At 35.6% G+C, this 11,146-nt stretch overlaps 1 protein-coding gene across 1 annotated transcript; it reads right to left on the reverse strand.

Moving 5' to 3' along the window:
* Positions 1–5,784: 5,784 nt before the first annotated feature.
* Positions 5,785–6,411, reverse strand: LOC122068496 (disease resistance protein At4g27190-like). Its single transcript, XM_042632372.1, has one exon. It carries the CDS (start codon positions 6,409–6,411, stop codon positions 5,785–5,787), a length of 627 nt encoding a protein of 208 aa, XP_042488306.1.
* Between the last annotated feature and the right edge of the window lie 4,735 nt (positions 6,412–11,146).

Below are 11,146 nucleotides of genomic sequence, written 5' to 3' on the forward strand. Positions count from 1 at the left end.
AAGAAACTAAGAAAAATCCCCCGTTTTTGTTATTCCATTTGCTTCAGACCAACGCTCTAGGCCTTGTGGATTGGGATGAGTGGATGACAACAACCTGAAAGGATTCAAAACTGTTCCCATAAACTCATATCTGAAATGGAGAGAACAATAATGGAATTAATGAACAATAAAAGCCAATTACGGAAGGAAAATAATTTGATCAGGAAAAAGAACAAAAAGAATAATGAAAAAAACGAGTATAATTGAAACAGGGGATGAACTATTTTCTTCCCCACTCTGAAACACATTGAATTAAATGTGTTGTTGATGAGAAAATATTAAGGAATAGGTTCCAATAATTGGCTATCTTTGACCATCTAATCTAAAATTGGATGGTCAAAACCATTTGATAGTATAATTTTTTGGTCAAGTAGATATCTTAGGTGGGACCTATTATACGCTGGTTCTGAATCACATTCCTAGCAAGTTCCCACTTATTTGCAAATCATTAATTTGAGCTCAGAAACAGTATTGAGTGATCAAGAAACTGGATATAATCCATAAAAAATATTTCTTACACAAGGAGCAAGGTTAGTTATATACTTCTGGTACCGTTGGGGGCAAAAGAAAAGGCCAAGAAGTCGAGTCCCATGGGTGACCTACTCCGATCCAACAAATGGATGATCAACAAAGATTTTTGAATAGCAATCAGTGGATATTTTCTGTGCACATGTACACTGAGGTATTTCTTGTTCCATATTTACCTGAATGTATCATATCCAACACATGTGGAACAGTGCAGAAAATAGTTGGTTTTAACTCCCCAGGGTCTTCAATCATCAATTTGACATCCCGAAAAGCAAATAAATGATCAATTTATAAATTTAGAATCCTTCTAATTAAAAATTGTATCCCATATATCTATGTAAAATTATATGTTGTAATTAGTTTACCCCATGCCAAAATCCTATGGAGGCACCATGATCAAAGACTGGAAGGCCAAAATGCAAAGAGTGCTCTCCAAGTCAACTCCATTTTGGGGCTTCAGATGGTATGAACTGTTTGGATTATATTTATGTTCAAAATTTTCAGTCTCACAACCGATTCAATATGTCCTCTCAATGGGTGTCAAGTCCCTCAACCTGCAAAGTTAGAGGTAGAGGTCAATTCAGTATCTGATGGATGTCCTTTTCCTCCCTCCCCCCCCCCCCCCCCCCCCCCCCTTCTCTCCCTCTCTCCCTCTCCCCCTCTCCCTCTCCCTCTCCCAAACTAGAAGAAATTTCCCCAACTAATAAAGAGCTCTTAATCATGAAAAGAAATAAGATAAATTCTTAACAGGTGTGAATAACTCGGGTCCATAGAAAGAAAATTTGCTAAAATATGGGTCATGTTAAAATAGTCAAGAGTAAGGAGAAGAATTAAGGGACACTCTTTTGGGGGCTGCTGTTTAGCTCATGTCAAAGTTGGAATGGTTTGCTCAAGAAAGGTTTCAGTCCAACAAGAAAAGTTTTCAAAACTGTCATGTGAGTCAAATTTGTTTCATGCCTAGGAGCATGTAGCATATTTCTAAGACTTTAAGCTCAAGAAAGAAAATCATTTGGAAGGTTAAGACATGTCAATATATATTAGGAATTGCCTCTGTCTACATTCATAAATTCAGTTTTAGGAAGCAGAAAAAACAAGAAATGTGAATGGCTAACAAAGAAAGAAGGTAGAGCTTCAGAGAAGTGAAAAATAAGGGCCCGTTTGATAACGATTCCAGAAACATGTTTCTGTGTTTTCCTGTTCTCAGAAAAGAAGAAGCAGCATAAAAACCGACAAAAGTGTTCTGTTCCACTTGTTCTTGAAACATAAATTGTTATAAATTTCAGAAACATGAACGACAAAACAGACCCCCTTCCCTCTCTTCCCTCTCTTCCCTCTCTTCTCTGTTAAACCTTCACGATAGTACCCTGAAGGAGCTCCAGAGATTCGCATACGAAGAATCGCCCTTACTCCATCTTGTGAAGAACCCTACAGTAGATTCGCCTTCTACACCCTCGTGAACAGTACGAATCTCTTCGTCTTCTTCAACCTCGTGAACCCATACGGAAGATTCGCCATTGTTGCAGAATTTCGACTAGATTCGTCGATCAGTCACCTTCAGAGGTAAAGCGAAGGATATTCACCTCAGATGTGAAGAGTATACAAATTCAAGGGTTGTTCTTTGAAGGTTTGGCTGTCCTCTCACATATGCTCCGTAAGAAGTGAGGTCCCCCTAATTTCTCTTTAAACCCTAGAACATAGTGCGTCTCTCATCAGAAGCAGTGATTTTGATTCTACGATTTTGACGACCAGTAGAGGAGTTTTTGGTTGGAGCTCAGACAACAGCCGCGCCCTAATCGTCGTTTCCACTTCAAATCAACAGGTAAATCCCAATCGTCTTCCTAGGGTTTTTTTCATCTCAGATTTATTTCTTAGAAAATGGTAACTATGCGATTCAATTCCTTTGTTTCTTTGGGTAAAAAACCCCTTTGCTTGAGAGGTAAGACCGAATCATCATTGTATCGAAGAACACGAATTTGGGTATGTGGTTCATTCAATTTTATTCTTCTATGCATGCATTTCAATTTCTGTATCATGGTTCTGTGATCTTTCTTCTCCTCATTTTTGTTATTCTATCTTGTTACCTGTTCTCCATTTCTTTCTTCTTTTGCTTTCGGTTTGATGGTTTATGTTGCAAAGCAGTTAGGTTTTCTAACTTTTGTATCAAACACCTTCTTACCCATTTCTGTTTCCATAAACAAGAATTATCAAACACCGTTCTTACCTATTTCTGTTTCCAGAAATGGCAATTTCTGTTTTTGCCGTTTCTTGAAATAGAAATAGCAGAAACATTATCAAACAGGCGCTAGGTCTGTTGTTATTCTGCCTCTAAGATGAAGGGGAAGATACTAAATACTATCTTTTTATGCTTGAGCTTCTATTGGTAGATACTTCTCCTATAGGCGGATTGTTCACAGTGAATTTCCAATCCCATCTAGGAAGCCATCCTCAAATACAAAAGAATTTGTCTATGCATTTACATTTTCAGAAAATGAAAGAAACATATTATGCTCAAGCACTTGTAGGCCATGTGAGCACGGAATAGGATCTCTGATCTCCATCTTAGCAAATATATCTATGATTATTTGATGGTAGCATAGAAAAGTGATTTGAGCATTAGCAGAATTTTATGCTCCATATTTCTTTCTTATTGATAACGAAAGAGATTATTAGAAATAAGGTGGAGGAAAAAGAGAGAGAATGGGGCCAACCAGAAGAAAATGTGTTGATTAGAACCAACTCACAATGAGATAAAGACAAGCCAAGACTAGCAATGCATTCAATTTTTCCTCTCACTGGAAATTATCAATCCCGAGCATTAATAAAAGTTTTTTTCTACCCATGACTCCAAGTTTTCATGGAAGAAACCAACAAGTAGAAGGCGTACTCCTAGATCTGCAGCACGAGCTACTCCAGTTAGTAATATATATATATATATATATATAATTGTACATAAAGTAGAAAAGTTGGATACATAAAAAATTTAACAGCCGAATTTTCACAATCTCACGATAATGTTCTGGAAGTTCAATAGATGTGATGAATAAATCTAGTAGAAATAAATATGAAGAGCCATGGGAGGAGAAAGGTAAATGAGGATGCTCCACCGAGAATCAAAATTATACTTTTTTTTTTCTCGCTAAAAAGATGACTTTATTCAAAAAATATGATACAAATACAAGTAGAAGATCAAAGCAGGAAAGAACCAAAGAAAATAAATAGCGATTTCCCCATCTCCACCTTCGGCATTGCCATCAGCAGATCAGCAGAGAGAGGGAGAAGCGCAGTAGGTGAATCAAAATTATACTGATTTACAATGATGGCACATATATTGAAATTCCCCTAGAAAAAAAATAAAGAAAGGAATCCTCAAATCTTTTTCAATCAACACATGCATTAGGTAGTGAAAACAGCTCAACTTCTGATTTGACAATAATTAGGTAAAAACAGTTTGACAGGTAAACAATCTCTATGAATATGATACAGGGGATTCAATTACGGGGAAATATGCCAGCAAAGTAATCTACCTTTTCAATAAGGTCATCCACAGGAAGAGCTTCATGTTCCTCTCTATTACGATCCAACAATGAAGAAGCAGAATACATGTTTGTTCCAATTCAAAAATATTGGCATGTCTCCTTTGCAATAGATAATTGGTCACCTATTTAAGCCCAAGAAGAACTGAATTCATAATTTGGAAATGCTTTGGCTGCCCAAACTTTGCAGACTTTTTAACAATGAAGATTATATGTTATCATGAAAAGTAATTAGTTGACTTATCCGTATCTCCATGATAGATAATATGCAATGTCAATAATGAGCACAATAAAACAGAACTAAATTAAGAAAAATATTTGAAAAATTAATTTAGAAGAATGAATGTTTGGAAAACATTTGAAATCAGGTTATAAGCGATCACTTCTTTCCGTGGCTTGATTGAGTTCATCTTAACGGATGGTGCCCGTGTAGCTCCTGCAATCAGTAACTGTTCCAAAGCAAGTAATCAGGTTGCACATTATTGTTGCCTTCAATTTATGTAGGTATGTCAAGGACAGCTTTTCCAAACTGCTAAATGTGATTTGTTGAATAGTAATAGTATTCAAAAGATATTCCATATCATCACATTTCTGTACACACAGAACCCGCAAGTTATTCAAAACCTTCGCACCAAGGCCGCTTACAAAGTCACCAGGACACGAATTCAGTTGTAACCCTTCTGTTCGTTCCAACAATAAAAGTGGATTATTATTAGGGATGATGGCTCCACAAATGACCACCCCAGTGGCACATGCCTTCACATCATAGTCCATAAAACACCTATCCACGTATCCCAGAATTATTAAGAAGTGTGTGAGGTTTTCCCAGCAGCGAAATGGGATATTATTTGCACTGCCCAAACATTTAATATTCGATACCTTCATCCTTAGTCTAGTCAAAGAAGACAAAGATATTACCTCAGATAAACAACAACACGCCTTCTTACATAATATTCCTCCGCCGTCTTCTTCTTTTTTTTTTGATCCTTCTTCTTCGATCTCCCATTCGTGAAAGCTTTCCTCAAGATTGAGTTCTTCCAAGAGAGTCAACCTCGATAAAATATTCGGGGCAATACTCATACTCTCATTCCTCGACAAATCCAACAATTTCAGATTTGTAAGCTCTCCTATTTCTTCGCTTAATCTTGTTACGTTGACATTTTGTACTTGAAGTATTTCAAGTTTCTTCAACTTCCCCACCAACGACACATCAAAAGGTTCATGATCACGATTATAATCATCACTTATACGAAGAACTCGAAGGTCTGTTAAGCATGACAATGAAGACGGTATCGAAGAGAAATATGTACCTACCAGATCTAGTGTCTTCAATGATATCATCCCTTTGAAAAATCCATCAGGGATTTTCCTCAAATCCTCATTGTCTCTCAAGGATAAGGTCATAAGCTTATCAGAGCAATATTCGAGCCGATTGGGGAGCTCAGTAATTTCATTTTGCATTAACGAAAGTCTCTTGCATTTCCTTAGGTTCTTATCCCTATCTTCTTCTGAAAAATGTGTCAATCCTCTCCCAGATTTTACAACAAAATCATGACATTCTTTCGATGCAATCCATATTGACACATCCCGAATAACATCATGCATCCTTACACATCCCTCCATCCTTTCACTATCATCTAATAATAAGCACGATGACTTAAGTCTTTCCATATGCATGTGCAACCTATTCCTTGCATCCTTCAGGTGATGATGATCTTGACATCTTGAGTTGGCTCGCCGCATCTTTCCACACAGATATGTCCTTAGTTTGCAGCGCCTTACCAATTGTAACGATTGCTAAGGGCAAACCCCCGCATTCTCTAACAACTTGATTTGCCACTTCACACAACGTATCATTGTCCTCTACTAGACAATCCCCAGCAGCCCATTTGAATAGAATCCACGCATCTCCTTCTGATAAAACTTTTAGTTCAACGTTCAATTGGGTCCCCATTTGTCTACACACTTGGAGCTGTCTTGTCGCGAGAACTACGTTGCAGCTGCTTTCACAGGGAATTCCTAGCTCCTCTGGTAAATTTAATGGCTTCCACAAATCATCTAAGACTATGAGGATTCGTTTCTCCTTCTTCAATCTCTCCAATAAACGCCTTGCTCTCACATCTAAGGACTCTTCTGAAAGTGTTAGTCCCAAGTTCTCTCCAATTTCACCTTGGATCTTCTTCAAGACTGGTTCTTGAGACACAGTGACCATCACAACCTGATCAAAAAGCCCATCTTTCGTCATATTTTTAGCCACTTCTTTCATCAAGGTTGTCTTTCCAACCCCTCCTATGCCATATACACCAACCATCCTGACACCCTCATCCTTCAAAGCCTCCACGATTTAGCCCGTTGCTAATTTTTTGGAATCATAAACATGGAAATCTAGTGTTTGCATGGATTCTAGGCTGGGAGAAAGTGGAGAAGGATCTGACACGGCAGCAAATGATCGTCCTTCATTTAGGAGCTTCTTCACTTCATCAATATATGCGTTTTGCATCTTTCCCTACTCGATAACGCAAGGAGCAACCCCTTTGGAGGCATCCCTTCCTCTCTTCCAATTCACTATGCAATGTTGTCTCCTCAAACTCTATTTGATTCACTTTTGAAAACCAGCTTTCCACCACCGCTTTGATCACATCTCCTCTCAAGCGAGCAACATCCACAGAGCGTTGTACACCAGCTTTCAGTTCTCCGAGACTTGCCATTTGTTTTCCAAGGTCATTAGCATTTGTCTTGTAATGAAGAAGATAACTGGCACGATCCATGAAAGGAGAAAACATATACTTGGCCACTTTGGTGATGACTCCAACGACAATGTCAGTGATGGCTTCAACCACAATGTCCATTACTATAGCTTCAAATAAGAATAGAGGTAATGAGCCGTGAAAATCCAAATCAAAAAGCTTTTAAGAACGTAGAGCGGAAAACAGTTGGAAATATTTTGTTTATTAATTGCAACTTGGAATTATTATATTTTCAATTAGAGAAAATATCCAGATGGTCTCCCAAATGCTGTGTTAAAATTTATATATTTATTTGGAAATATGCTTCTTTTGAGATTTTGGATTTTCATGGACTGCTTTTGATTAAAGGACTGAGGTTTTATGAGGTCAAGGTGAATCAGCATCAGTTCAATGTGGCTTATTGAATGCGTATCATAGGGAGACATGGGAGGATCAAATCCTGAACATCACTTCTTTCACTAGAGGTGAAGGAAAATTTTGTCTATCAAATGTTAATAAATTTTATCTTTTCCTATCATGGGATGATATGGGTATTCATTATATATTTTTTTGATTTATGAGACAGCCACATCTCTTCCTACCTTACTAAACACTTAAGACACATGTTTTACGTGTGCCACAAATAGGTAAAATAAGAAGACTATTTTCCTCTCAAGACAAAACTATACCCTTTTTGACTTTTTCCAATCAATCCCTATTATATATGAGATCTGTTGCTCATGAATAAACCAAAAAGTCTCCCAACAATTTTAAAATTCATTAGAATTATATTTTACATTTTTCTTTCTCATACACAATGCAAAAATAAATAAATAAATAAATAAAATAAAAAAATAAAAGTAAAAATAAAAATAAAATACTGAAGAAAGACTAGAATATCATTAGCTTATGTTAATGTTGATTTGCAAAAATACCTATAGACCTCATTAGCTACATAGCTTCCTCGTTGATATTTTCTCTCATTGGCAAATGCCTGGAATAACCCAAATATATTTGAACTTGCTCTATTACTTTTTTTTTTTTTTTTTTTAAATCAGCAAGAGTTTATTAACAATGAAAAAGGGACAAACATACCGAAGCCATACAACAGAATTCTAGACTAAAAAAAACTCAATTCTCAAATCCACCTTCGGCATTGCCATCAGCAGAAAAGGGAGCTAAGACAAAGAAAGACAAAATACTTCAAATAAGCATAGATTATAAAAGGGAGTCAATTTTTAAGTCCGAACCAGAAAAATTGGGGATGTCCTTTTTCTGGGTTGGACTACTAGTCCATTAGTTATAATGAAATAATACACATGTTTTTAGGGGATGGAAAAAGGTCAAAACGATTATTTTTTTACATTTATTGAACTTATCACAATTTTATATATATTAAATTTATTGGACTAAAAGCATGCAAAAATAAGATTATACCACAAAAGAAAATATTTTCTATATCCCATGAAAAATGATTTCTTCATGTCCATAAATTATCAACTAAAGAGACGAGCATAGATGTACATACCTCAAGCTTTCACAATTGCCAAAGCCTTTAGCTTGTTCACACACTGTCCTTATATTGAAGATGATAATCACAAACCCTGGATGAGAGGTGACAGTTTGCTTAGTGTCTTGGAGGACCAAACTTGCAGAAAAAGAAAATGAGAAAGGAAAGGAGAGCACCCAAATCCAAAGAGGAGGGAAGGGATTATGATTGGCTAGAACCTTCTTCCCTCTTCTCTCTTCTCCACCTCTATTTTGGATTTTGGATCCTTCTAGTTTCTTCAAAAAAAAATCTATTATTTACATAAAGAAGTAAGGTATAAGTAATTTTAATTAAAACTTATCTAATATTTCTGTAAATTGCAATTAACCGCCTACTATTTCTAGTAATTCCTCAAGGAATTAGGAGTTATATGAGTTCACTCTTAATAAATAATTAAATATTAAAACCTCCTTAAATCTTAGATTCTTTATAGGCCAATAGGATTTAACTTTCATCCCAGTTTAACCTAGCCTACAAGTAAGTCCATAGCTCATGAAAATGGTCAAATTATTTAAAAAATATTTGATAAATATTTAATCAACCATTTTGTGAAGAATAAATTGACAGGATTTACTTTAATGCATGGATAGATACAAATATTAAGTATTCACCAATTAAATTGGTCTAGAAGAATATCCATGTTAGGAATTATTTATTCTTTTAGCTAAATATTGTAAAGTACAACATGACCCCTCTGACGCACATCAAAACAACCTAAAAAGTTTATAGTTATTTGTGATTGGGGTTCAGTAGCTTCGTAAGTACAATGGAATCCCGTGGCATTCTTTCACTTCATGGTGATGCTAGGTTTGGCACTCTTAAGATGTTTGGTAAAGATAGTATTGGAGATTTAGCATTTTATTCTACCATTTCTTAAATTTGAAATGAGAGAATTTCAGAAAACTTTAAAACAAAACAAGACCTCACCCTTTCATTGCAAAAGATATCCGGGTGATGTTCTTAATCAATGCAAGGATGTGATCTCCAAAGGGGAAGAGACTTCCTCGAATGTGCTCCTTATCCGAAGTTGGGGCTCTCATGTTGTTTGGAACCGGAATTAACTTTCCACCTCGGAGTGTTTGAAGTTGTGGATCTTTGATTCTAGTTGTTTGTTTTCTTGTTTAGTGGATTGGAATTGATCAGAACTTAGAAATTGGAATCAATAAAGAATTAAAGCAGAGTTTTTTTATTGGATAAATTTGAGAATCTTACTATAAGATGTAAGCTTATCCCATTTTCTACTATTATTTTACTAAGAGAAGGCGGAAAAAAAATGTATGCAGGAAGCTTACCTTTTACTCAATAGAGTAGGAATTATACCATCCCCACCCACCATTGTATCCAAAAGTCATTCAGCCAATATCAAATGGCTGGTCGACTCCAGTTTTTGGGATTACATTTTATGTAAACCTTATAGAAATAGTCTCTCCACAAACATTGATCTTCCACCAAAAAAAAAAACAAAATGAAAAAGAAACAAAAACATTGATCTAAATATGTCTATAAGACGTATTATATGTATTTATTATACCGTTATGTAAAATACAAGATTTTTCCATATGCATGGTTCCATACATAAAAATATGTTTTTTTCATCAATACATATGGATACACATATAATTCATGTGTTATATACATATTTGCTAACTAAGGCTGCACCAAGAGAACACTGAGGGAGACGTTTCTAGTGGGAGGAGTGAGGCAAGCTCGGAGACTTGAGGGATATTTGTTCCATCCTTGATGGGTAGAACAAAGATTACTTTAGTATCTATTTACCAAACCGAATGCCAAATCTGGTTGCATGCACAACATGACGTACATCAAACTATCGACGGCCTGAGCATAAGATACATACAACTTTTTTCATATTTCATGAGGATGTTAACTTTTTTATAAAAAGTCTTTCCCTGTACAATTGGAGTTGATGAATGATTGCAATTCTATATCCCGAATCTTTTCAACACATAGTTCAAGTATTTTTCTTAACTCAAACACAATCTATATTGTGTTTGATCTCTAAGGATATGAATCCTATGATATAGGATGCTTCCCCCATATCCTTAATTCCAAATATGTTGTTGAGTTCAGACTTGGTTCTTTTTAGCATATCCAAGTCATTTTCAGCCAACTATATGTCATCACCATACAATGAGAGAATAATAATACTACTCACTTTTCAAAATATATACACAATTGTCCAATTTATTTGCCACAGACCCTAATTTAAGGATTTTTTTGAGATATATTAGATATTGTTGATGTGAGAACATAGGTCTAGATTTCGATTTATGTAATTTACTTTGTCTTTCTTGCTTTGAGTCTTTTTTCTGCTGATGCCCATGCTGAAGGTGGAATAGAGGCTTGAAGGGCATTTGTAACTTCACATTTGATGATTATTAATATACTTTTGCTGACCAAAAAAAAAAAAAAAATTTGACGTGAGAACGGTTTTAATCCGTACAAAGACTTTTTAAGTAGGCATACTCTATCTTCCTATTCCATCACCTGAAAACCTTCTGGTTGTCGTATATAATATAGTTTCTTCCAACTCGCTATTGAGAAAGACAATTTTCACATCCATCTAAAACAATTCTAATTCTAGATGTGCAAAAAGTGTCAATATCAATCTAATATAAGCAAATTTTGTTACTGGTGAATAAATTTCCTAGTAGTCTCCCTCCTTTTGTGTATATCTTTTTGCAACTAACCAAACCTTGAATTTATTAGTAGTTCCATCTGCTTTATATTTTTTCTTAAATACCCATTTGCAC

The sequence above is a fragment of the Macadamia integrifolia genome, unplaced genomic scaffold (genome assembly GCF_013358625.1).
Source record: "Macadamia integrifolia cultivar HAES 741 unplaced genomic scaffold, SCU_Mint_v3 scaffold402, whole genome shotgun sequence".
In the NCBI taxonomy this organism is placed as follows: Eukaryota; Viridiplantae; Streptophyta; class Magnoliopsida; order Proteales; family Proteaceae; genus Macadamia; species Macadamia integrifolia.

What these genes read in the sequence shown, in the direction of transcription:
- LOC122068496 (XM_042632372.1), bottom strand. Translation starts at nt 6,411, where the DNA reads ATGGTTGGTGTATATGGCATAGGAGGGGTTGGAAAGACAACCTTGATG.